At 49.8% G+C, this 27,775-nt stretch overlaps 1 protein-coding gene across 5 annotated transcripts in view; it reads right to left on the bottom strand.

Moving 5' to 3' along the window:
* Positions 1-8,339: 8,339 nt before the first annotated feature.
* Positions 8,340-27,775, bottom strand: part of PDE4B (phosphodiesterase 4B) — a 216,640-nt gene continuing 197,204 nt past the window's right edge. For 4 of the 5 annotated variants that reach the window (XM_055815121.1, XM_055815122.1, XM_055815123.1 and 1 more), the window contains 9 exons: positions 20,330-20,423; positions 17,037-17,215; positions 16,356-16,454; positions 16,055-16,219; positions 15,545-15,644; positions 14,684-14,838; positions 14,464-14,586; positions 13,257-13,439; positions 8,340-10,431 (listed from right to left, as the gene is read on the bottom strand). In XM_055815121.1, coding sequence (XP_055671096.1) covers positions 10,066-10,431; positions 13,257-13,439; positions 14,464-14,586; positions 14,684-14,838; positions 15,545-15,644; positions 16,055-16,219; positions 16,356-16,454; positions 17,037-17,215; positions 20,330-20,423 — 1,464 coding nt within the window. In that variant the 3' untranslated portion in view covers positions 8,340-10,065. Of the gene's footprint in view, positions 10,432-13,256; positions 13,440-14,463; positions 14,587-14,683; positions 14,839-15,544; positions 15,645-16,054; positions 16,220-16,355; positions 16,455-17,036; positions 17,216-20,329; positions 20,424-21,173; positions 24,968-27,775 lie in introns of those variants that run through there. The other variant, XM_027796809.2, reaches the window with a different exon arrangement.

Genomic DNA, 27,775 nt, shown 5'->3' with positions numbered 1-27,775 from the left:
CATGTTGTGTGTGGCCAGAGCATTGCACGTGCATCTGCAGTCCCCCGGCAGGACCAGGGCTGGGCCAGCACCGGGAACCCATGGGAACCGGCCCTGCCAGCCCCCGGGTGGTCCCCATCCCTCCCTGCCCCCCTCGGCGAGCTCACTGCCACCACCCCGGCCGGGAGCACCGGGGACCGCAGGCTGGCAGGGCTGCGGGGAGGAGAGGAGCAGCACCCACCCACATCCCCCAGGCACCGGCCCCCTTCGGGATGCAGCTGCTCCTCACTCCACAATAAAGCCCGTTACCTTCTGCTCTATTAGGTTTTTGCTCTATTCATCCCCTGTTTTCCCCACACACAAGGAGACGCCGAGCCCCTTCCATCTCAGCGTGCTGCTCCGAGGAGAGGGACAAGGGACACAGGAGCGAACCCTCACCCATGGGACACATGCTTGGAGAGGGCAGAGAGCCGCACGGGGTCCCCCACAGCGCTGGGGAAAACGAGCTTATCGTGTGTTTAAAGGGAGACTCGGCGTGCCAGGCTGTCCTCGGGGTACAGGGGGGAGCAAGGCTTCCATGGAAGCTCACCGGTGAGCAGCAGCACAGGCTGCGCCCATGGCCCCCCGCCTGCCGCTTGTCCCCACTGGCACACAGGGAAATGGCCCTGGGGGACACGCGACCACAGCCAGCCCTCAAGAAGCACCCTGCAAAATACCCCACGCCCTGCTAAGCGCCCCCCAAAGCACCCAGTCCAGGCTGAGCACCACCACAGCAGCATCCCACTGAACCTCGAACCATCCCCAGCGAAGCAACCCCCCCAACCACAGCCACGGCACAAGTCACAGCAGGGCTGGAAACAGGGAGGTGCTCCCTGAAACCAAACGTGGCAACTTGTGGGACCGACCACCTCCATCACCAGGCACGAGCAGGGCATGGGGGGCAGCACCCCCCCAACCCCAGCCAGCAGCCCTGCTCAGTGCCCCCCCGAACTCACACTGTGCCGAGCAGGGTGCCCCAGTGGCACAGGGGTGCTGGCAGAGCTGAGGCGCAGCGGGCACACTCGCAGAGCGATTTGAGCTGCCAGAGCCAACTCTGCCTTGTTTAATAACTATGGTGTAAGCAGAGGTAATTAGGCTATGCCCCGGGGTGTAAGAGCGGGCCGGGAACACCCCCCCACTGGGGCCCAGCCCCCATCGCTGCCCCTCACACCGCCCTCGGAGATGCCCATTCACCAGCACCAGCCACCAAAACCCACCTCTGCCAAGCCAGGAGAGCCAGCCTGTCCACCTTCCTCTGCTTCCTCTTCCTCCCAGCAACCCGGCCCCCACCCACAGCCCTGCTGATCAAGGGCTTATCAGGCTAATCAGCTGCCCCAGCACCTCAGCACCACACCCGGCAGGGATGAGGCGCAGCTGGGGGCTGCCCTGGGGATGCTCCAGCCACCTGCCCAGGCGGGGTGGGGACAGGGCCTGGGTGCCCCCCCACCCCCACTGCCCTGTCCAGAAACGAGACGGCCGAGGGAATATTGTTAATGCCGCCTTTTTTTTTTTTTTTGCAAGGAAGAAGGAATTCAACGGCACTGAAAAAGCCTCGTGCGCCCCACAGGTGTGGGGTTTGGCAGCCAGCAGCCCCACTTCACCACACACCTGCTCCCAAATATTATCAAACCCAATATTAAAGTCCTAAACTATTAAATCCTAATAATTATTAAATATTTGATCACTGAAGGCACCAGTGCCAAGCACATTTTCAGGCTGGGAACGGCCTCCCCACGTGCCCCCCAGACTGGGTGGGGGGTCAGCGCTGCACCCTGGCACCTGGCTCCTGGCTGGTGGGGGCACCCCACCGCCCCACATTGCAGCCGGTGGGCATAGGGAAGGGGGAGCCCCGAAAATAGCATTTCACTCAGTTCTGCCCAAAGAAACACTCATGGCATTTGAAGCGCTGCACCCCAAGGGTGCAAGGTGGGGCCCAGCAGCGCACAGGGGGGTGAAGGGAGTGTCAGCTTTTGAATATAAAATAAATTCTATAGGAGCAGTGTCAGCTGTGGGTATTTCAAAAGTATCTCGTGTTTGGATACTGTTCCCTCATTAGACGTGAGAACAAATAAAAGCAGGCTCCCAGCTCCTGCGCCGTTCCCCTCTTCCCTGTAGTTTAAGCATGAGCTTAATTAGAGTGTCAATTAGCAAGGGGAAAAAATATCAAAGCACAAGGCCGGGATTACCTGTCATCTGCAGCAAAGCAAAATAAAAGCGAGCTGAAGCCACACTGGCTAGCACCTGCTTTCTGCTCCAGTGCCAGCTCGGAGGGCTTCTCCCCGCTGTGCTGGGGGCAGTGGGTGACAGCCCTGGGTGCCCCCCACCCGCCTGCCCATGCCGCTGCCTGCGGTGGGAAGCCCCAGTGGAAGATAAACTGGGAATTTTTGTGCTGGTCCAAATCCAACAATATTTCAAACACGTTTTTTCCCTCTAGGCACGATGGCTTATTAACTTCAAATCGTTTAAAAAAAACCCCAACTGCCTTGACCATGCAGGAGCAGACTTGCACCGCCTGGGAGCAACGAGGCTCCGCTGGCTCCTCGGGGGCAAAGCAGCCCAACCCATGGGGTCCGGCAAAGCCCCATGCGGGTGGGTGCAGCTCGGCCAGTGGTGCTGCTGCCCAGGCACCCTCGGGGGGCACATCCTGCTCCCCAGCAGCGCAACTGGGCACCACTCCTCACACTGCTGCTGACAGCTGTCTGCCTCAGGCTGATTTTTTTATTTTTTTTTTTTTTTTGGTGGGGTGGAAGGTTTCAACCCAAATGGCTCAGCTGAATATGCTGGAAAAAAATTGTTATTTATGGAAGTGGGGCCATGGCTGAGCGATGGTCAGACAGGTCGGCCTGTATCACACCAGCTGTGCTTGCACATCAGCACAGTGAACGGAACTGTGAGCCCCTGTGGGGCAAGAGTGAGAGATGCTGGAGCATGTCGGAGCAGGGAGAGGGCAGGGGATGGCGCTGGGAAACATCTGTGCAATGTGGCAGAAAAGGCAGAGGGCCCTCAAAGGTGAGAACCCCAGAGCAGGCCCAGAACAGCTGCCTCCAGCTGTGTGGTTCCAGCTGTGCTCAAGCATCAGCTGTGCTCAGGCTCCAGCTGTGCAAGGATCCAGGTGCACGGAGGCCCCAGCCATGAACCCTTCCAGATGTGTACAGCCCCAGCTGTGCATCTATCCAGCTGTGTATGGCCTTGGCTGTGTGGGACTGCAGCTGGACTTGTCTTTAGCTGTTTGGGGCTCTGCCATGAACCACTCCAGCTGCCTGAGTGCCCAGCTGTGCATGGCTCCAGCTGTGCCGGACCCCACCTGTGTGTCCCTGCAGCGCATGTCCCTGCCATGTGTCCGAGCTGTGTCCCCCACAGTGGACATCCCTGCTGTGCACACGCCGGCTGTGCAGTGTCCTGCCCTGCGCGCTGTGCTGTGCAGTGGCCTGGGACCTCGGCAGATGGAGCTGTGCAGCTGTGCGGGCAGCCGTGCATGGGCAGGATGGTGCTGTGCAGCTGTGCGGGCAGCCGTGCGTGGGCAGGATGGAGCTGTGCAGCTGTGCAGGCAGCCGTGCATGGGCAGGATGGTGCTGTGCAGCTGTGCGGGCAGCCGTGCGTGGGCAGGATGGTGCTGTGCAGCTGTGCAGGCAGCCGTGCGTGTGCAGGATGGTGCTGTGCAGCTGTGCGGGCAGCCGTGCGTGGGCAGGATGGTGCTGTGCAGCTGTGCGGGCAGCCGTGCACGGGCAGGATGGGGCTGTGCAGCTGTGCGGGCAGCCGTGCACGGGCAGGATGGTGCTGTGCAGCTGTGCGGGCAGCCGTGCGTGGCAGGATGGTGCTGTGCAGCTGTGCGGGCAGCCGTGCTGGGGCAGGATGGTGCTGTGCAGCTGTGCGGGCAGCCGTGCTTGGGCAGGATGGAGCTGGCAGTGGGCTGAGCCCCACAGCGTGGGGCTCCCTGGGGACGGCTCCCTGGCCCTGCCGGTGTCCCAGGCTGAGCCCCGCCTGCAGCATGGTGGTGGCCCCCTGCTCAGTCCAGCTGGTGCACCCCAAAAAGCGGCTGGCTCCGTGCACCTGAGCTGCATCATGCTGCGCCCTCCGTGCCGCGCTGCACCCCGAACCACAGCAGGATGCTCCCCAGAGCGCGGTGTGGTGCCTGGCCAGAGCAGGGCCCATCCCAAGCAGCGCAGCGGGAAGGTGTCAAAGGTAAAAATAAAACTATTTCATGTAACTGAAATCCTCTGCTTGGGCCCATCCCAAGCTGCTTCAAATAGCAGCAACAGGGGTGGGGGGGACCCGTGGGATCTGGGGACTCCATGCGGGATCCACAGCAGGACCTACTGCCAGCAGTGACCCCCTCCTGTGGGTATGTCTGTTCTGCAATATGTATTATTATTATTATATTTTATTTTTATTGCAGCAGTCTTCTCTCTGCAATGAGGAGCTTGCTGTGGGGATGAGGACGTCCCTGGGCCTGTCCTGCTGTCCCCCATGGGTCAGCCTTTCACCAGCACTCCTGCAGCCCCCCAACACGGTGACAATCTGCAGCCGGACCAGCTGCCGTGAGCAAAGGCAGCGTAACGGCGCTGTCAGCACAAGCTGTGTCCAGCTCCACAGTGTGTTGGCAACCCCATAACAGAAACCCTGTCCCAGAAGAGCCTGTCCTGCCCCCACAACAGGGGTGCCTCCCTCAGCCCCATGGTCAGAGCTTTGCAGTCCCCAACCTCCTGCAGCACTGCAATAGCAGCATCACAGCATGGTGGGGTGGGAGGGCAGCTCTGCAGACCACCCAGCCCCCCCAGCTAGCGCAGGGGCTCCCCGAGCAGCCGCACAGAGCCGCGTCCCGGCAGGTTTGAGTGTCTCCGGGGACGAGACCCCCCAGCCACCAAGGGCAGCCCGGCCCGGGGCTCTGCCACCCTCCCCGTGAAGAAGTTCTTCCTCATATTCAGGTGGGACTTCTCGTATTGCAGTTTGTGCCCGTTGCCCCTTGTCCCATCACTGGGCACCACTGGAAAGAGCCAGTCCCATCCCCCTGATGCTCTCCTTTAAGATATTTGCATGCATTGGTAAGATCCCCTCTCCATCTTCTCAGCAGACAGACAGAAGCGGTGATGGCATCTGACCAGGGTGGCAGAAATAGCCTCAATAGACCAGAAACTTGTGCAGCAGGAGCAAGGGCTGGGAGCCCTCGGGGACGGGGAGCCCTTGGGGACAGGCTCCTTGTGTCACCCTAAGAGGGATGTTCGAGAGAGCTGAAACATCTAAAGCATCTTAAATTGCATCAGCTGGGCCACAACCTGCCCTGTCCTTCCTGGACAGCCCAGGGATCCCAGCGGTGTCCCCACCACCAGGCCAGTTCACCCACCTCCCCCGTGCAAGGGGCCACCGGTGCCGTGAACCCTCGGGCTTCGTTCCAGCACCACAGACTCGATAAAATCTGTGCTTTGTGGGCCAGCCCTCAGCTCCTTCCTGTTTTTTATGACAAAACTGTCAGCACTTCAGTTTTTCATTTCTTTTTTTTCATCTCTAGGACTTTTAGGGGAACTCTAAGCCAGTGGCACCTAAATCTCCTCAGCCAGCAAACCACTTCCAGCACTTTGCAAATCCTTATGGCTGGTTTGTAACTTGGAAAATGCTCTGTGCTGCTGGCTGGCGCACGGAGGGACACAGTGCGGTGGCCCACAGGGTGCTCAGGGGCATGGGGCACCCCCATGAGAACGTGGCGCAAACCTCGGGGGGGGCTGCAAGGCCAGCAGAGCATTCAGCATCCAGGCGCCCAGCCCCCGTTACAATAAGCACCGTCCTGAAGGGGGTTTTGCTACGTATGCAAACCAGAGGGGATGGCGGTGGCACCAGCCATCCTGGTGCTTGGCATCTGGTGGCCCCAGCGCAGGAACCTATATCCCTGTCCCCATCCAGGCCTGCAGTGGGGGGCACAGGACACCCACAGACGCTGGCCTGATGGCTTGGCAGAAAGCTGCCACTGAGTGTCATTACTCAGATGAGAAATCTGCGTCCTCAGTGTTTCTTCAGAAGAAACCCAAGATTCCTTCAGTGCCTTTCCCTGGCAGGGAGCTCTGCGCGTGGCTCAGGGCCGCAGCACCGGCTTGCAGCCGCTGGCGTGCCGGGGGGAACGCACGTGTTCATCCCTGACTCCTATGGACCAGGGGGGAAAAAGAACAAGGAAACCCAGCCCTCACACCCAGGAGAGCAGACAGTGCCTGTGCACCATGGGAAAAAGCAACAGGGTGGGTTTATTATTTGATTTATTTGCATCATGGTTTCTATTAACAATGCCGACCTCTGGGTCAGAAGTTTCCTGGCAGCAGCGGGGGCTCTGCGGGACCCTTGTCCCTGTGCCCCAGGTGCCAGTGCAGAGCCAACAGCGGCTCGTCCCCAGGACTGATGCCCGGGGGAAGGTTTACGGCTGGTGGAAATCCCCGCTGCAACCCCAGCTCCCTGGCCTCAGTGGGAAACTGTGTCCTGGAGGACGGCTGCCACTCGGCCGCTGCTGAAGACGGGGCTGCTGGCACCAGCCATCATTAACACTGGTGGCAAGGAGGGGACAGTGTGTGCATCCTCCTCTCACAGCCCCAAGGCTGGAGGTCCCAAGCCCATCCGGCTGGGCTGGGGTCCTGCACCATGGACCCCGCACACATCCCAGCCCCTCCTGGCCCAGCCCCAGTGGGTGTTGCACACCCCAGCGCACGCCTGGGCTGCGCAGGCCGGTTGCATTCCCTGGTTGCAAGCTGCAGTTCCATGCACAGCTGGTTGCACAGCTGGTCGCATGCCCCAGTTGCAGACCTGGGAGCCACCCCCTCTCCGGAAAGACACATTTCTGCACCCTGTCTTCCTGCAGGTTGTTTCTCATCCTGCTTCCCCCAGATATCTGAGCAGCAAATACACCCCCCAGATGTATTCCCAGCCCCTTCGGGCGCAGCCAGGACCTGCTGGGGGGTCACTGGAGGCAGCACAGCTACACCCGCAGCGGGAACACTGGGGAGGGGGAGCAGGCACCCATCAGCACCGTCCATCCGCTAATGAGGAGGAAGCACCGCATTGCTGCCGCCACACGGACGGACGTGCTTTGGATGCTGAAGGAAACCACGCGAACCCCACAGGGTGCTCGGGCCGGTGGCAGTTTTGGATGGGAGGCCAGGAAAGCAGAGCCAAGAGGTGTCCTCATCCCCCGAGGAGAGGAGGAAAAACGGCGCCAGCAAGCCGCCCTGCACCTGAACTGGGATTTCCCACCCCAAAATGGAAGGGAAACAAAAAGGATTTGGGTTATCTGGCAACACAGCTGCCATGGGAGCATTCTCTCTGCTGCTGCTGAGAAGGAGAAGTGAAAGGCGGCTGTTATTTCAGCGCCAGAGCAGCACCACCACGTTTGCATGTACTAATGAAGCCGCTGCCTGGCAGAACTAGGTCACTGGAAGGCAAAGCGAGCGAAGGCGTGCAGAGGGGGGCGCAGGCAGAGGGGAGGGGGCCAGGGCACAGCACCCTGCCCCTGGGCACACCGCCTCCCCCCAGCATGCCCGGTGGGGCTGGTGGCTCACCCACAACTGCAGCGCTTTGCTGTCCGTCCCTGCTGGCCGCTTTCCTCCACCCAGAGCTGCAAACGGTTTTTCAGCCCGATAACCTGCTTCCCATCCCACACGTCCCCTGGAGCCACGGGCACAGCGCCGGACGCAGCTGCCACAGCAAAGCGTCGTGGTGGCGGGCACGGGGCTGCCCCTGCTTCCAGCCCAGCGCACCCAGCTGTGGTGTCAGCTGCCCACCCCGGCCAGCCGAGGCTGAAGCCTCATCTCGGAGCCTGTGGATCCCCACGCCATGCTGCAGCAGGGTCTCCAGCACCGCCAGCTCCCCCGGCATCACCCGCAGCGAGAGTGGCACCGTGTCCCCACCGCCCCCTCGCCCTCCTGCTGCTGGCCGGCAGGATGTTGTTTTTACTGGAAAGTCAGTTGTTTTGGGTCAGGCGGGGACATGAAAGCATCCCGCGAGCTGGCCCCGGTGTCGCCCTGTGCCGGGCGCAGGCTGCGCGACCATTGCCTTCCTGTCTGCACTGCCTTCCTGTCGCCGCTGCCACCAGCACCGGTCCCCGCTCCACCGCCGGCTGCCGCTCAGGAAGATGAAGGTCTCGCAGCCAGAACGATGGAGCGGGTGGCCGTGCCCTCCAGCCGCAGAAACCCTTCTTTTCCGTCCGTAAGAGAAGGGTTCCCCGTGTCCGCTGGGTTTTGCCACCCGAGGGTCCACTGCTATCGCTGCCCTGGTGCTGGTAGCGCAGCCGCCTTCGTCGGTACAGCCCGCGCCACCCTGTTAACAACAGCAGCACCAAAAACAACAGCCAGGGTCATGCTTTCATTTATTCACTTCATATAAAAATCTCTTAAGAATGCATCTGAACACAATATATAATACTATAACATACATTGTGTGAAACTTTTGGAAACAATAAAATAACCACCTGGAACAATGCAGTGTTCAACAGACATACAAACCCATTGATCATGCACAACTGTGCTATTTCATTAACTAGTTAGTCACAAGTTGGACCAAAAGCTTGAAACATATTTTACAAACTGAGATTGACACCGCTCACGATGCCGGACAAGCTTTGTCAGAAGAAGTTTCACAGCACAATTATTACATCAGTTCACATTTTTGTCATAGAAATTCACATTGGGTTGTTCAGAAATTGGAACGTGATATTTAAAAGCCGGCCTGTCCATGGGGGTTTCTTTTCTCTGGTCCCACCCCCCACCCCCACCCCCACCCCCCTCTAGGTTTTCAGCACTTCCAACCGCCTGCCCGCTGCCCTGGGGTCCGGTCATCGAGCTCACACCCCCCCCCCCACCCCCCCATCCCCCCCCGCAGGCGGCAGCCACCCAAATGCCCTTCCTGGGTTGCGTCTGTCTCTTCAGCTATGTTCAGGTTCTTGTATTTTACGCAATACAAAAGGTTACAAGAAAAAAAGGCAACTCTTATTCCGAGTTTTCTACACAATTAACATTGCCGCCGACAGGCAATGTTAATTCATATAAATTAATAACTTACAAAACATTACAGTATATACATTACGTAATAAATACACTGTTATAAACAGTAATGGAGGTGTTAGAGCTCAAGGCAGTGCAGGAGGAGGACGGTGGACCTAACCCTAGGAAACGTGAACGATAGGCGAGAGAAACACAAATATCTGAGCGTGCAAATTCCACTGAGCCAAGGAGCTGCCGAGGGGGAACGCGCGTCACACGCTGCCTTATCACGTTACTTATATATGTACTGTGCTGTGCCATGGAAACAAACTACCCTCTATCCTGCGCACGACAAAAATAAAACCCCATTGAGGAAAAAATACTGTTATTCCTAGCAAGCGAACAGAGATGGTGCACGATGGCATGAAGTGACTTTAAATGGGTCGCCTGGGGTGTTAAGATGACGATTAAAGGTGCGATAATGCAAAAGAGGGTTTCCCTTCTATTTAGTCTGTAAAAGTGATTAACTGCAATAAAGTGACAGGTATTGCCCATGAAAAAAAGGAAGACTGCTTCTTGTAACAGGAAGAATCAAAAAAGTATCTGTCAATTTTGAAACACTTTGCGTTGCTTTTTATACTAAACTCCGTGTATTTAATTAATAGACTCTTGAAAAGACATGAAAGTGTTTACAAAGAAGGCACACAGGTCTGCAGACAGGTGGTCAGGTGGACAGGTTTTATATGGAGAGTTATTAATCAGTAGTTTCTATCAGTCTAACTGGTATAAATTCCAAAACTAACAGTATAAAATCTCTCAGTTGTGTGTCGTTTACTCTTCAGTCATGACCCAAGCCAGCTCCAGGACAGGACAATGCTCTCAGCTGACAAGGCTTAAACCACAATGTAAATCACCTGTTAATTTCCTGAGCAATCATTCACTACACGATCTTTAACCCTGACTCCAATCTCAAGTAGCTGGGAAGATCTTTCAGCCCATGTCAGACACAGGCCTCAGACCCAGGCTGCAGGCTAGCCCGTGAGACTGCCCGCGTGCTCATCAAGTGTTTAAAATCCACTCACACAGCAACAGGACATTATGTGTCGACAGGAGACGTATCTTCTGTCACGATTTCTATGTTCGCCTCCCTCTGTGAATCCTCTTCCCCTGGGTCGGCCACGCAGAGTGTCTTTGTATTGCTGAAGTAGCTGATGCTCTCGCCGTCCTTCTCCGGCCCATCTGAATCCTCCTCCTCCAGCGTCAGTTCAAACTGGAACTTTTCCATCAGACTCTGACAGTCCCTGCCCCGCTCCTCCAGTGGAGGAGATGGGCTCTGAGGTATCATGCTCTGGTACCAGTTCCTGTTGTCCTCCAGCGTATCCAGGATGTCCTGGGCATCGGGCTGCACCAGGTCAGCCCACGTCTCCCAGAGTGGATGGACGATATAGTCAATGAACCCCACCTGAGGAACACAGGAACGCGGCACACTTAAGGCCAGGGAATGACTAGGAGCAGGCTGCCGTCTAAAAAGTTCAGATGCTGTGAATACATGACTTTTACAAGCAAAATACCCACCCCCAGAGCAAGTCCCCAAACCAGCACGGTCTTGATCGCAGACATAATCATCTGATACCCACAGCTGCACCTGCAACGTTGGGCTAGGTTGATGTCTGCAATCAAACCTTGGATGAAAGTTTAACTAAAAGCAGGAGCCAGAGGAAAACTCGGCGACGGAGCTGCCAACCCCATCCCATGCTGCATGCGTGCCTTTAAAGATCCCTGCAGATGCCTGGTCCGGACTAGCCTTGCCCTGCAGGAGTCAGGGTGAGCCATCACTTTGAAGGCAGAACATCCCACCGAGAGATGCTTCTTACCAGCTGTTAGTGCAAGAGAGGCATTTTAGACCATCATTGCCTCTACCCCAACTGCACTGAGAGAGCTTGCTGTGTCTGGGGTCGGACCCGCTGGTGACCATGGACAAGGCTGGTGCGCTGATGGCAACGCCGCCGTGACCCCAGCGGAGGCACACGTGTGGCTGGCAGCTGTGAAAACGCCAGCGCGCCCCAGGCCAGCAGCTGTCCCAACGCCGAATGTCACTGCTCTTACGGAGCCAAGTCTGACCTCTAGGTGTATTTTACCACTGTGCGTAGTTTGTACCTACTCTGAACTCTTTCACGGTCCTGCCTCTCTCTATGAACATTTCAGCATTTCTGCTCTACTCTGCCAAAGCAGGCACCGCGTTTTGCTGCGGAGCTGGCGCTGGTGGAGATTTCCTCTCCTTTCCTTTTGTTTCGGGAAGAGCGCAGAAAGCTGGTCAGCTCATCCCAAGAAGTACTCCTCTCACATGAAGGCGACAGACCGCTGCTGCCCGGCTCCTGGGGACGACATGCCAGCGGTGGGAACAGCAAGGGCTGTGGCCGAGCCCGTCAGCCCTTCCGCCGGCCGGCGCGTAAGCTCTGAGCTAAATCATTTTTCAATTGTCTGACTAAGAGGACGTACGTCCAGGATGGAGAAAGCTGAATAGCCGTAAAGAGGATTGAAATTCTTCTGTCTTGGCAGAACGCGTCCCTTCTCTCCTCGCTCTGCCGGACAACATTTCTGTGCAGCAGGAAAATGGCTCTCAGAGGGGCCAGACTCAACGTGCAGATGTTTGCTTTGGAAATCACACATGCCTCCTTCAGACACAACAGGATGTCAATAGAACCATTAACATTCAATTGTAACATACTGTGGAGGCAGCTTAAACAAAAAGGTGATGAAAATTTCCTGCAGCACATGTTCCGGAGAACTTTTAAAGTGAAAAAAAAAAAATATTCTGTATGGTTAGTTAATGGTTTCACTGCCACCCAAAATGCTCGGGGGCCATACAGCACCAATGGCCTGGGATCGGTCACTTTGTCACCAGGCCACTGTTTTTTTAAACAAACATCCCAAATTATGGAATAGCTGGCCAGACAGCTGACCACCGATCTTCCAATATTTTTGTGATGTAAAGAGGTAACATCTGAAATACTTGCGTACTATTTTCCAATTAATTCCTTGTTTTGCTCCAGAATGGATGTGCCACCTCCCTTCCTCCTTTGCCACTAGCTGGGATTTCAGAGGTAGCCATTTTGTGCAATTCCCATTCTTTTTGCATAGCAAAAATACCATTTTGAAACCTCTGTGAAGTGCGTATGTGAAACAAAAAAATTAATTGGAGCTCACATGCGGAACACATGGGCATTTTCTGGCCAAGCCTGGCCAAAGGATTCATTTCTTGTTAGGTTAACAAATAAGACAGATTTTTCCAACAAAATCACCAAGTGGTTGAGTGAATAATTTTGAAACCACTTGGCTTAGCCGAAGAGGACATTTGGAAATAATTATCATCAATTTTGATACTTATTCAAGCTGAAAAACCTCGATGATGACTTGCTCAAGTCATTTAAAAACAACAACCAAGACACCACTATATAAAGATTGGAATATGTTTAGACAAACATAAATTACCGACTTTGTTACAGCCTAACTGGGTGAAATTTTACAGCCTGTGCTACACAGGTCAGAATCTGACCTTGAAACCTTGAAACCATTGAATCCATGAATCAGAACTAGAGATGAGCCAATTCATCCAAAAAAAAAAAAAAAAAAAAAAAAGGCAGCGCCATCTCCTTTAAGGTTTGTATTGACCTAAGTAAAATATTTCTTTGACTTCACCTGGCACACAGCAGCTCCAGCAGACCCCTAACTTAACTGGCCAGATCACGCTCTGCAAAACTGTTCTGCACGAGGCTCAGTAATGACTGATGGCCAGACCTTTCCAGCATCCTGAAGTGGATCTCAGCTGGGAGAAGCTCCTAACCCTGCAGTTTCAACGGGGCTGGCATTGATGTAAATGTCTAACACGGGGTATGACGTCAGTAGGTTTAGGAGGTGCTAATTAAGGAGGCTGGAGGGCATGAAGGCAGAAGAAACCTGGCAGAAGGAAGGGGAGGAGATCAGAACTGCACTTTTCAAGCCTGGGGAACAAAAGGAAACGAACTCACTCTGGAAACTGGGAGAGAAACAGGGCAAGATGAACATGCATTTGGAAATGAGGAGACACCAAGGGGTACATAAAGGAATCTGAACAGCCTCGCCAGTCTGTATGGGCTTCAGGCACAGCTGGATGTCAGGGTCAATCAGAACCAACCCTCTGAACAGCTGGCTGTTTGCCTAATTGTGCTAGAGAAAGCAGATGAATTTTGTCTCAGTTTTAAAAATACAAGCTTAGGCAGTACGAAAATGCAGCTCATGGCCAATTACCTGCGATTTTTCCACTGACGCTGTGTGTTTGTCGCACATTGGACTGATTTCCATTCCTCTTTCTCGCTCTTTGTCTCCCTGCTGGAAGAACTCCTCCATGATCCTGTCCGTCCACTGCCGGTACAGCTCCAGAGACTTTGTGGGATTACTCAAGTCTGCACAATGTACCATATTTCGGAGAACCTGCAATTACATTAATCAGAAAACTCATAAAATCAAATGCAAAAAAAGAGGACGGTTTCAAGCTGTATCTGCTTGCTTAATTCAGAACATCTAACCACAAGACTCCTCGATTTCCAACAGCCTATAAAAATATTAACATCGTAACATCTCTGTATACGAGACTCGCTGCTATGGTCTGCTCCAGAAGTACAACGGGCTGCATGTTTTTCAGACAACTCGGTACTTAGACGGGGTGCAGTTGTGGCAATGGTAATTACATCATACAGGTTTGTTTTTGAATGCAGGTGCTTCCCACCATTCAAAATTTATTTCCATGCTCTCAGATGGTTAAATGCTCCTACTTTATTAAATGAGTAATATCCCCTCCACGCACACAAAAAATGTGCCTGACTAAGTGTGGTCGCAAGGACTTAAGACAGCAACAGGGTGACCTGTTTTAACATCAGCAGTCTTAAATAAAAATGACGGGAGTTTTCCCATGAGTCTGTTCTAAGAATTTGGCCATCAAAGTGGAGAGAAGATCAGGATGTATCTTGTCCTACTAACTACGTAACCCTGTTCCAGTTCTGCTTTGTCATTTCTGTAAATCAAGGATTATGTTTTAGAGAGAACAGACTGTACATGACTGATGTCTCAGAGTGAGAGCTGCTTTTTGTGTGGAGCCACAAACTAGAATCTTGCACCCCTGCAATGCTACAGCAATCTTACTGTGCTTTTTTGACAGGAGAAACAAATGGGAGAAAGCAGCAAGGGCATTCAGGAGCCCTCAAAAACTCGGCCCTCCAGATTAACTTCAGCAGAATGCGCATGTTCGCCGTTCCATGCTCTAAGGGTTAAATCCCCTTTACCTAAAGGATATGGGACCACCTTGTACCCCTTCATGGTGCAGAACAGAAGAAAATGCTGAAAATTTAGGTCAGTAGCTGCTGTATATGGTCCATTCAAAAGCCAGAGTGCAAACAGGAACATAGTTTCTTCAACCCTCAACCAAACACACAAAATCCAGGAAACTCGGCTGACGTACCTGTATTCTGTCTGTGTAGTTGTCCAGAAGGAGGACTCCTGAACTGGTCACCTTCTTGGTTTCCACCATAGTCTTCAGATCAGCTAACAGACTCATGTGCTTTGACATGTCTGTAGCCAATACCTTTACAGAAGTGAAAACAGGATCTCAGTACAGGCAAGCATACAAAGAAACCAGGGGTTTTGTCTAAGAGGAGGAGCACTGAGTGCATGGGTCATACCATGTCGATCACCATCTTCCTGAGTGTCTGACGCTGTTTCTTGGTCAGGTTCTGGAAGATGTCACAGTGCTCCTCTTGAAGCAGTTTGAAACCCACAGCAAGATGGTGGTTCTCCAAGACAGATTCGTCATTGTACATCAGGGCTAGTTCGGAATCTAGCAAAGCAACACAAGTATGTGACTCCAGCATGTGAAATGTGTGACTTCTAACAGCAAACGCTTGTCCTGGGTACTGAAATGTTTATCTGTATGCAATACATCGGGAAAGGTTTTCTTTTTTTGCTTAATGCATGCCAAGAGCGTGCGGTTTTCTAATCCGAGCACATATGTATATAATATAAACAGCCCTTGCTCGGTTCTAATGAACAAAATAGTACTCAGTTGACTTAGTTACGGGCTTTAGAATCACTGACAACAGAAAGCATGAATCCTGCAAACACACTTTCCAAAAAGGAACAATACCCATATTTTGGAATCAAGTAACATGCTTAGCCTGTTGCAGCAGAACACAGTATGAAACACGATATTTAGCTTTATCGTTGTCAACAGCAATAGCACTATTTATCTTATAGTAATGATCAATTTTGCACTCAGGACTGGACGAATTATTATGCGTTAGCAAGTAGTCGTATTCACAAGATTCAAGGGCACTTTGCAAATTGCACTACAATAGCTTCCTTTGTTAGGAATTCCATTTTAATTACTGCTTTATTTCAAAATGTCCATCTAGTTTAGTGCACAATATTTTGAGAAAGTAATGCAGCCTGAAAGTTGTAATTTGTGACCGTGCTGTAATGGAAAATGCATTTCCATTAGTTTCCAAGTTTGCAGATGAAGTTATTGTGTTTGAAACAAAACTCACTTGTATTAATAAGAAACTGATTGGAGACCCCAGGGTGATCCACATCATGAATTGCAGCTGCAAAAATTGCAGCAAGAATTTCCAAATCAGTGAAGACGGCCTAGGAAGGAAAAAATGGAATTTGTCAGGCAAATCCTTACGTTTTATCTCTCAACAGTCTGGGACGCTGATTCAGAGAAACAAACTGTGCTTTAAAAATTAGTTTTCTGAGGACAAGACATTACTCAGAAGAAAGGCCTAGAAGCAGCATGTGCTCTTTAAGATGAAAGAGATTACGGGCAAAGGTGCTGCTGAAATTTCGTAACGGTGATTTCCCTGGCAGTAAAGGGAGCCCTCAGAAGAGCAGGCAGCATGCTGCTTTTTGCCAGTTGCGTGCTACCGGTCCTTGACTCAGCTTAAGGTTTTTCTGCTACGTTCACACAGGCAACATGGTGCTTTTAATCTGCCACCCCACCCTGGAACGTGATGACCGCCCAACACAAAGCACTTCGCTCAAACTAGGGAACTCACATCCAGTGCGGGGGTGGAGAGCAGAACATGTGTGGACTGGGCAACATCAGCGGCATGGAGGCTGTTGTGGTAAGCTACATCCGAATGGTAGTGGTCCTCCAGCGTCATCATGTACGTCACAAACGTGTCTGAGGAGATCTTGAAGGTTTTTAGTAGATCTCGCTCCTGTACAATAAATGGTAGAAGCATACACGCATTTATCAAATAAAGTTGTCACACTGTAGAAGGCAACAAACCAGAAAGCAATTAGAAACTAAAATAGTGTTGTAAAAGAAGCAAATTGGATCAGAAGATCACGCACCTGAAATATAGCGTACATAATGCAGGTGAGCGGCCTGTTGTGGGAATACCTTGCAACATTAAATATGTTCAGTCCCCACTTATTTAGATCTTCCAGTTCCTTTTGAAAGGACAAAAACAGAACCGTTACAATATTTTTCAAGACATTTATCACTCTCATGTCTTTTGCATTTTCCAACAGTTTAAACAGATGCAAATTCAATCTTGTGATAAGTGTGTGAGTGCATGAACATGCATACTTAATTAAGTACGCGAAAACAGAGTAACTGTGAAGGGCTGCTGCCAAAGAACTTGTACAAGCAGATGACATTTCTTTGTGGGGCAGGGGAATTATTTATGATGTGTGTTTCCAGGTAGCAAGAAGAAATGCCCTGACAGAGACGAAGGCCCCACAGCCAGTTTGCTGGATATGGTGTTTGCTCTCCTCTGCATTCATCACATATTTTTTCATTATTTTAGGGGTATTTTCAAGGAATTTATGAACATAGAATATGCTGTTAGGGCCTGGTACCATTAATTAATTGTAATGGACACATCACTTCAGAGATACTGACTGCAGGTTTGGTTGTGGTTTTTTTTGGGGGGTGGGGGGTGGCAAGGGAGGGGGACAGGCCAGCCAGCCAGTCCATTCCTGGCTTCCAGATAACTCTAGTTCTCCCAGAACTGCAAGAATCTGTCATACCTTGGCCAGATGGTCTTCCTTTTCTGTTTTCACACCAAATCGTGAAATGCTGGTGTTATTTAAGCTTGAACTATGCATTAATTTTTTCACTCCACTGATCTGTGTCATGAGCTGCTGTTTTTTCTTCTTCTCTCTGTCTTTCTGGGTGGGAGAAGGAATCTCCACATCATTCTGCTTGTCTGTAACAAATAAAGGTGAAATGAGTCAACATGGTTTGCAGGGTGAACACTCATCACGCCACTCAAAATCAGCCCCTTAGCCTTCCTGATTAAGTGGCTCTCCACACCAGTTCAAACCCATGTGTTTCTGCCAGGGGTCTTCTCTAATTTTGGGACCGAACTGAACCAAACCCAAAGCAAACCAGGCACACAACCTCTGTTTGCCCTCTGCAAGACTGAATCTTCCCACTGAGCCCTGCTGGGACACGAAGCGCCAGGCTGCTTCCATCACAGCCATTTTCAAGCCGCACTGCTTTGGGACATGGCACGTGTCCAGGAGTTAGCTCTCCATGCCTGAAGGGCCCCAAGTTCTGCTTATGGCTAGATCTCAATTAATTTTGGTTATGTATGTTCAGGAAAATAAAATATATATTCGAGAAACACATTTTTCCTCAATAAAGTATAGAAGCATCGATTTTTGCATTCACTCTACTGATACTTATTAGGGCCAAACTCATCTCCATACCCCCTGCTCTTAAAACACCAACGCAATTAACAAATCTGTGTCACCGATTCATTCAAGGTTTGCCCTTTACAAACATACACAGACTAACATACAATGCACAGGCTGTATTTCTGTTGTCATGCTCAGAGACAGTAAGAGCATTGGGGCACATTAAGTAGGCACCTCGTGGGGCACAAACTTGGCTGCAGAGCTGTGCTTAAGAAAAAAAATCTATCCACATATGCTACTTACTGCCTTTGCAACTGATTTATTTGCTGGGTGAAAATGGAGATACAATGGCTCAACTTTCACACTAACCATTTTTTATGAACTTTTAGAAAAGGCTCTTTGCACCTTTGCATCTCTGAGGACCTCCAGAAAAGACTAGGCATCTAGGCACCAGTTACTTTTGCCTTGGTTGAATTAAAATTCTCTGAAATAAGAACTACCAGCGTGTCTGCACCACTGCAATTAAGAAGGAAGCCATTATTCACAGCAATAGTCAAGCTGACATCAACGGGTGTTTCCCCTGTGTGTTTTTGCTGAACAGAAGGACTTTCCTCTACATAATCTCCTTAGCAATGACTAAGGTTAAGGCAGCACAAAATGGACATTCTTGAGCCGAAATCTCTAATTTGTTAAATCATGTTCCCATCGTGGTGGCAGCAGCAACATCCCTCGCCCCTCAGGAAAGGGCATGTGCCGAAAGGTCATCGTGATCCTCCCCATTTACGTGATGTGGCCAACAATAAACCCACTGTTTTCTATCTTTGTCCTTCATCCAGATCCAAAGCTGGCATCCTTGCTCTCGCTGACCAAACGGTGACGGCAGGACTGGCCCCTCTGCAAAGGACGTCACTTCCTCAGCTCATTTAATACAAGTCAGGAGACTGAATGAAGTCATGTGATCCGGTGCTAGTATCTGTAGGTTATCCCCATTGAACAAACACTGTTTGGACATAAATTAATGTCCTCTCTGCATATTTGTTTGTTTGTTTGTTCAACCTCCTCAGTTATAAGACTCCTGTTATTTTGTGTGTTCAGTTAATTTTAAACCAAGTTGGTTTTTTTTGGGGGGGGGGGAAGTAATTCATAAAAATGTAACAGCCTGACTTCCTAAAAAAAGCTTTAAGAACCTTTTAAAAGCTTTACTAATTTATTTTTAATATGAGCAATCAAGTTGCAGTCTGGCCCAATCTGGAGAGCCTGCACCACTCGGCATTAGCACAGCACTAAGCGGCTGAGTGGCCCTCAGACTGCCACAAAACGGTGAGGACGTCACCATTACAGAACATGTGAGCAAAAGCAGAATAGGGAGGAACAAGACCATTGTCAAGACCTGCAAAAGGAAATGCAGTTACCTGACCCAGCCTGAGCTCAGAGAATAATACAGCCCTGTTAGCACCAGCAGCAGCTTCAGCTAATTAGTCCCCGCTGAGACACAGACTCGCTAACTCGAGTGTATGTGTGGTTTATCAGTTTTATATCAGGTCCACAGTATCAAGCCACACTGGGTATTTCTGCTGCAGCATATCCTGCTCCAGAGACATACGCCTACTGGCAAAGAACTGATGAACAACAAACTCCCCGAAAATGCCATGGTGTTCATGCTTCCTGGCGCGTTGTGTACGCTCCAGGCTCCTCCAGCTGAAGAAGTGGCCTGCTGGCTGGCAGCTAGGCAGTCTTGTTTCTACTCCCTGTATTAATTCATGTTCTGGATGTTACGATTAAGCTGAGCAATAAGACAGGGCCCATGGATTCCCGCAAAGCAGCTACAGACTTACATGGATTATTAATGATGTGATGTGTCCTAAATGCATGCAGTAGTTCCAGTTGCAACTGGCTACTGAAATCACTTTAAAATCCCTTAATGGAAATAATTGTGTGTCATACATTGAATGCATTCTGGGCCATCATAACCGCAGGGCACGAGTCCCCCACGAGCTCCGGCATCCCACATACATTCAGCATTTGAAGCTGTTGGACTCAGAGATACGTATGTGAGGGTCCTGTGCTAAGCTTCATTTTATATGCCAATGGTCACAAATTCTAAAGCTGCTTGAAAACACAGGAAATTATATTTTTCATAACAAATATATTTTATAAATGCAGAGGATTAATTCACATCAGTAGTCCTACGAGCTCCAACAAACCTAATGAAATGCAAAATATTCTCTTTACCCTTCATTCTCACATCCAGTGCAAAATGAGAAAATACACACAAATATATAAAATGTCCGGGCTGAACCTAAACCCTGTCTCTGAAGGGGAAGATGCAGCTGGATGAGGCAGCAGTTGCAGAGATGAGAGTATGCAGTTGGGCTTGTGTGACTTTGTCCTTTAAGTAAGGTCAACGCAAAAATCAAACATTGCATAACGCAGCTCCCAGTCGCTTAATCCATCTGAACAGCAAAATCTTTTGAATTGAAGAAGGAATTCTTCTGTGGGTGGCCTTATTCAAACACCGTATTATTTTCCTCCCCATGTCCACTTTGGAAGTGAAAAATCAAAACATTTAAATAATGATCTGCCCCAAAGGAAAACCGGGCACAAGCACCTACTGATGGCTATTAGGCTGCCATTAATCGTTATCTTTGAATCACCCGAAAGCTTGGGATGCAACGCCTTACCCAGGAAAGTGTTGGAAATGTACTCAGACACCTGGTTGCCGGAGCGGCTCATCTCAGAGAGGTGTGTCAGCTCCCGGTTCAGCATCCTCTTGAACTGGGAGGGGAAGAGCACAAACACAAAGGTGGCATTTTTCTGAATGTTTTTCCAAATTAATACAGCTTTATCACAAGCAAGTCCACAAACAAGATGTTAAAAGCAAAATTCTGGAGATACCTGGAATGGAGTCAGCGACACATAGTTTCATTTAGATATACTGTTCAGCAGCAGCATCACTAGATATCTCTTTTCAGTACCTTAAACTACAAAATTAATTTCCCCCAAAGATGCATATTAGGTTTTACTGCAACAAAATGAGAAGGTAATGTTTCAGAAAATCTCTGAAAGATCAAATTCTTGTATTGTTTTTAAGTTCCACATCCTATAACCTTCTTTTGTTCTCAATTTTGTAAGTTTGCTCCATTTTGAATTATGCAAGTAAAAAACTGCCTATGTTCAGCACATAACAGAGATATGCCACAAATCTGAAGATCTGCTTGGATCATTACAGTAAAATCCAGGATTCGAGCATTTGTTCACCCAGCTATACAAGCTATGGTCCTCCTAATTTTCTAATCACACATTTTCATTGCTGCATCATTTTACCCCGCAACAGTGAATTCCCAAAGGGGAAAAAAAAATCTACATACATGTATGCTGCATGCACAGTACACACATATGTCTATCTCTTGCCATACAGTACGCACAAATAACCATTTTAAAAGCATGTTTTCCTTATAGAGCTTTTATCCAAGCAGTACAGTACAAAACCCCAGCCATTTATAAGCCTTCAGGATTTAAACCCACCTTAATATAACCCCAAGATACAGATAACAAATAGTTTGCTTCAGGCATTTTGGAAAACTCCACGCCACCGTCCACAAATCCTCACGGAGAAATCGCCGGTCAGACAGGAGAGCTTCCTCGGGCACACCGACACCCCCTTCCCCAGTCAATAAAAAAAATCAGTGTTCATCAAAGCCAGAGATCCCCCAACGCCCGGCAGTTGCTAATCCCAGACAAAGCCAAGCTTGGCACAGCATCTTTGCAGAGGGCTGAACGTGGGTGTATTTGCTCGCAGGAGAGAATAATGAAATCAGGGATTGCACGAAAAAACGAGAACTAATCCAAATGTATTCAGCTGGATGGCTGGAAGCACTTATGAATTATGAATTGTCCTGGTTGCTTAGTTGGCTGAAGGGGGTCCCCACTCCACATCAGCTTTGCTCAGCTGAACTGTACAGCAAAAAAATGATGCTGGTTTCTGCGGGCTTGCCAGCTTTAGTAACACAGCCATCTTTTTAGAAGGAAGATTAAAATGGAGGAAGCTCTGTGCATATTTAAATAAGTCAAAAGTAGGCAGCAGCCTCTTCTCCGTTTCTGCTTTGTTTTAATCCTCTTCATTACAGAGGATTTTCAAAGCAAGTATTCACAGATGGATTTTTAAAAGCATAATTTTTCACATTTTCCATGTGATCATACGTTTTTCCCCCTACATGGTAAATGGCAAAATGCAGCAATGTAGCAAAATGTACCTTTGCCAACTGGAACTATTTCTCAGGTAAAAGGTATAAGCTAATAATAACCTTAAATCTGTAAGGTCAGCCTGCAATTAATAAATTCTTTTTTACAATATATTCACAATCCCAATTGCAAGATTTAATCATTATTGTAATTTATTTTAAGCTGAAATGCAACCACTTTACTAGGAAGCTGTAGCTGTCCTTTTAGCATCAAATCAGAAGAAAAGCACATTGTCCTGGGTCTGACAGAGATCACAGCAAGGAGTCACCGCCGATGTGCTGCACTCGCCCTGCTTTAGGATGTCCTTGGTGATTGCTAGCTGTAACACACTGCACGACAGCGGCCAGCACGCCAAAAATAAAAGTGCAATCTCTGGTCTAAAATTATTTACTTCCTCCAATTGCCTTCATTAAATGTTATCTATCAGCCTCGCTTGGCATGACATCATGAGGCTTCCTCGTGTGCTCTGGGACGTGTGGGACATGTGGGGCACCGGGGCAGCCTGTGCTGCATTGCACCCCTGTCCCCACTGCAAGAGCCCGCACGCAGGGAGAGGCAGAACGCGCACACAGCCCGTGCAGAGCTCCCCACTTGCCCAGGCTGCTGGACCAGCACTGAGCACCACAAAAATCACGCCTCACTGGCCAGGCATGGCTCCAGCTTCTGCTCAGCACCGTCCAGATGGAACTGCCGCTCAGCCTTTTGGCCATAAGAACCACACGGTGCAAATGAAGTTGCAAACCCACCTCCTTCTCTCCTTGAATTTATGATTATCAGAGGTGGAAAGCTGATGTCACCTCCCTTTGAGCACGTGGCTGTCTGCGTAGATCAAAGATGGGGTGCCATCTGCTCGGATTCTGCCACCACCATCTCTGCTGCTTTCTCTTGCAGCAGCCTGCCTTGTCCTAGTGTGACTGTCACACAGCGAGGCCTCGTTTGCCAGGTTACTCAACCAGTTTAAATACTGCCTCATGGGATGCAGGTGGGAGCAAGATGTGAAAGACGGTATCTCGTGGGATACGGCCAGGAGCGGGATGTGAAAGATGCTGGCTGCCCAGGAGAGCATCCCACAGCGCTGGGTCATGGACACGGGCTTTGGCTCATGGGGTCTCCAGTAAACTTTGTGTCAACCAAGAGGGACAAAAGCCTTTTTGAAACTCCTAAGAGAAACCTTAGTGACGGAGAACGAGTGGCAGCGAGAATGAAAACCAAGTAAGAGAAAGCCTGTGGGAGGAGAGGAGGTCTCTGACCCTATCAATTCCTCACAGTGACGTATTTTCGCTGGTCACAAGCACCAGCCACCGACACATGAGCACTCCCACAGACTTACAGCAAAGCATGTGCTGAAACATTTCTCTGGATCGAGGCCTTTATCTTTACAAGGAAAACACCATAATCAGATGATCACACAAACAACTTTTAAGCAACGTTGAATCTGTCTGGTTTTCTGTACAATTGCCCCTTTCAGACTAATAATTCCAAGCAGTGGACAAACATCAGAAAAAATTGCCTTTACCTCACAATTGGCTGCCTTTTCACAGCGGCACCAAGCAATTAAATGGCCTCCACAAGGTCACCTAAGCCATCTGCAGTAGAGATGAGGGCAGATAGAAGGCCTTGGGTTTCTCATATCTGATCTTTAACCAGGAATCTGTTCCCTTCACCTCCTCCAACAGCCTTAATCTTGCTCACTTTTCCCGACTTTTAATCTGCAACCTTTTTTTATACGAAGACAGCAGTATTAGAGCACTGCTAAAAGGACTACCGGGGCCAGACCCAGCCGAGACACCACCCCCAGCCCGAGACACCACCCACAGCGCTGTAAGAATACCCACGTGCTTTGCAAAGTTTATTGCAAATTACCATCTGAATGATGCTGGCACCTAAGCAGTATTTACTTAATAACACTATACCCTTTTAAAATGAACAGAGTTCAGCATGGACCAAGGCATGCTGATGGTGCACTCGGCAATCACAGTGTCTCTGCTGCTCGTGGGGGGCATTTGGGATTTTTCCTGAGCTTCCCTTGATGTCAGGATGCTCTGCAGTGACACAGCTTCCTCTGAACTGCTTTTGCCATTTGCCTGCGGCGCCTGCGGGGAGAAAGCGCGTTTGCTGCCTCTCTGCACAGATCAATGACTGATGTCATGTGCAAACCTCTGTAAGATCCCTTCATTAAATCGATTTGACAGCAAAGGGTAAAACAAACAGATTGCACGCTAGCAATGAGAAAATACCAACTGCTCTGCCATTAAGCAAACAGAAGTGGTGCTGCTTTAAAAAGCTCGTGCATGAGCACAGCATGGCCCTCAGCTCGGCAATTACAATAATGCGTATCAGGAACATGTGGACATGTGCTGTTATTTTCATAATTAATAATCATCTTGGTGCCTTTTACAAAGGAAATAAGCACCGATAACCTCACTGTACAGATGGGAACTGAGGCACACACAGAATATGCGCGTGCACACAGGAGGATGTACACGGGAGGGGATGCCCACCCCAGAAAGAAGCAAAATCAGGAAAAGGGCTTGAGGGTCCCTGCTCTCTACCCAGAACTCCGATCACAGGACCGTGCAGTTAACACATTCAGCTGATGAAAAGAGTGCAGATAACGTAAATAAGATGAAGCCCCAGCCAAAAATTTTAATAACCAAATACACATGGTGGTACAGCTGACCTTCCCAGCAAGTCGCAGAGGTCTAAAACCATCTGGAGCGCTGTGCGAGAAAAAGCCAGTGCATTGCATGGAGTTTTCCTGTTTTGCATGCTCTGAAGTAACTGCAGAAGTCATCTGAACCAAATTAAGTCTCCCAGAAATTGAATCATTCTTTGATTACCAGCAGTGACCCTTTTTCATGTATTCTCTGGTAGAGGGAATCACAGTTTCTTTCCAGCTTTCCAGTCGTGTGTGCGTGCGGCAATTTCCTTGATTACTGTTGGGAAAGTTCACTCATAGTTCCCCTCTTGGCTGCCCACACTGCACCCTTGCTGCTCACGTTCCCTCTGCACCGGCAGCTGCACTATTTGCTTTGCAAGGACATGACCATGGGAGCTCAGCAGGCGTGCAGCGGCATCAGCATCAGCACTGAGCGCGGCAGCTCCCTCCCTCCCTCCCTCCCTTGGCAGCCGGCCCTCCATCCCATCCTAACCAAAAGCTCTGTGTGCGAGGCCTGCCTGCCTTCATTTGTGTGAGAGACAGAAAATTTGGCCTGTCGTAGATTAGGCCAAACATCTGCCAGACTGAGGAGCCCCATCACGCTGGGAGCGCGCCGGCAGAGGGGCCACCCTGTGCCACACGGGGCGGCGTCCAGGGCAGCACCCAGCCACACGTGGGACATCTCCCCAGTGCTTCAGTGGGCAAAGTCCCACCTTTCCGGCTCTTCATGGAAGAAACAACTCTTCTTCCTTTCCTAGGAAGGTTAGGGAGAGCCACACCGCGGCACACACAGCTCTTGGCCTTTCCAGCCCCACACCAGCTCCAGCCATAGTCCTGCTGTTATTCCCATTCCTACTCCCCTTTAGAGCAGGCATCAGAGGTGTTCCTGGTGCTTTACAGGGAGACGAAAGACAGGAGGATGTATCTGCTGCTGATGTAAATCCTTTGAAGTCGATGTATACCAGCTGGGGTTCCCTGAGGCCAAGAGTCCTTATGCAAAGAGGCTGCTTAAAAAAGTTTTAGTCATTTGCAGGAGCTGAGGGCAATTTCAAGATAAAAGAGCTGCTGAGATGCTGTGGGGCTCCAGCCTGCCCGGAGTACCTAGGGAGAGTGGGGTCCCACCCCACACTTTGATGGAGGAATCTCGGTGCAGATCTCCAGTGTGTAAAAATGTTTATAAACTCCGTTCCCCGCGACCCACCCTTCTGACGCAAACATTACATCCCTCACTCTTCCACCACTCCTAGGCTCCTAGAAATCCTTAGAACAAAAGGATTTGTGGTACGAGCGTTACTTTCGCCTTTGATTTCCACGCAAAGGCTGCTGGGCTGAATCCTTCTCAGCTTAATTGCCTGGGTAAATTACTGCAGGTCCAGAGGCGCAATTAAACTTTGGTGTAACTCCACTCGTTTCAACAGCTCTTCTCCTGGGAATAACTGGATGCCCAGCACTGGGAGCTGGGAAGAGCTGACACTCACCTGCCTGTGTGACGGAGCAGGAACGAGAGTCCAGCCGGAAATTATTTACACACAGGAGGGAAATTACTCATCCGTGTATACAGCAACCAGGTCAAACAGCAAATGTGTAATGCTTTTGTCTGGACCTCTGGTCGCTCTAAGAGAAGAGATGTCACACTCATGTGCTAATGCAGGTTTGTAAAAAAATCAGAGTCTCATTGCCTGTGTTTCAGAAGTTAGAATGAGTATTTCCAAATACCTAGCCCTCTCTTCCTGACACGGACAGCTCATTCCTGTATTGCACAGAGACACCTACCCCTCAGGCAGACAAAATTCCCGGAGCTGGGATTTTGCCTGAGCAGTGGCAGAGCCAGGCTCACCGTGTGCGCTCCTGGGTGCCCCGGGACAGGGGTCAGACCCAAACCTGGGCACCCCCTGCTCGCTCCTGAGGCAGGGCAGGGAAGCTGACCTCTGGCACACAAGTGCCTTGTAAGGTCATTTTTCATTGCTGTTTTTTCCTCAAAACCTGCTGGTTTTGGAGTGCTGGAGCATTTCTTTTGTTGCTTCTTAAAACATCTGCAAATGAGTTAAAATTCTTTAATTTATAGAAGCCATAACTCATTCATTTGTCTGTGCTTTCCTGATGTTACACCACTTACAGAAAGGGCTATATCAAACAAATTTGCAGCTGTCCTTGTTACACCGTAATTTCTATCAACTTTCCTTTTGAAGCACTCACACCAAGGATGACAGGAAGGTGCATTTAAATGTTTAAAGAAAAAAAATGAGCCCACTTCGCAGTAATCATTACTAAAGGGAGGAAAGTTTTCAGACGCATTTCAATGCCTGAAGAAAAGTGGAATGGCTGCAGTCAACTATCAGTCATTAAAAAAATCAAATGCTTTTGCAACTCTTTCTAGTCCTTGTTTCCTAAAACAATATATTTTTTAATGTGCTAGAAACTATTTTTAATGAGATACAAAGTACTATTTGTTTTTGGGGTTTTTTTTGTTTTCCCTTCAGCTTATTTTTTAAACCAAAAAGTAAACACACGGTTATGAAATCTCCAATTTCACATCAAAGGAGAGTTGATTTATATGTATGTTCAAAGGAAGACTTTAAAGGAGTAACATCATGACCAACTTGTTGGCCTTATGTTATTAAAATAATTTTAAATTCCACAATGTAAATGTTGATAAATAAATAGCATGTTGCCATAAATCAGCATGTGGCTGCTCATGAAAGCAGTAACATATATCTGATGTAGACAGAACAATATTCAGGTTTTACCCATGAAGTTTAGCATTTCTGAAAGCAGCCAGCAGAACCTCCCTTGGGTGGGACGTGTTTACGCAACATGGGGCTTAAGAAGTGATGAAGTGGAACCTGAAGCAGGAGTGTTAGCACCGGTAGGTTTCCAGCTCATTTCCAGAGACCTGAAATATGCAAATGGCATTAAAATGCCAGAAAGGAAAAACTCCCAATAGGATCCTGCCCGAGGAAAGCACTGTGAATTAGCACTGCCTAGAAACAATACTGAATCTCCTTAGTTAAAAGCAGGCTTGGGGCATGTTACTCACTTGCTGGGAACTGGTAAGGCAGAAGAAAAAACCCCTCCGCCCGATGCTGGCGAATTGGTAAGGTCATAGAGAAACCACCCCATTTACTTTCCTGAAAATGAATGTGTCATGTGTAAGGTGTGCCTGCCTGAGTTTTTGTTGGCACACGAAGAAAATGCCTGCCATACCCTGCAGGGCCAAATCCGCTTA

Source organism: Falco peregrinus, chromosome 10, assembly GCF_023634155.1.
Source record: "Falco peregrinus isolate bFalPer1 chromosome 10, bFalPer1.pri, whole genome shotgun sequence".
Classification (NCBI taxonomy): domain Eukaryota; kingdom Metazoa; phylum Chordata; class Aves; order Falconiformes; family Falconidae; genus Falco; species Falco peregrinus.
This window is presented reverse-complemented; position numbering and strand designations above follow the sequence as displayed.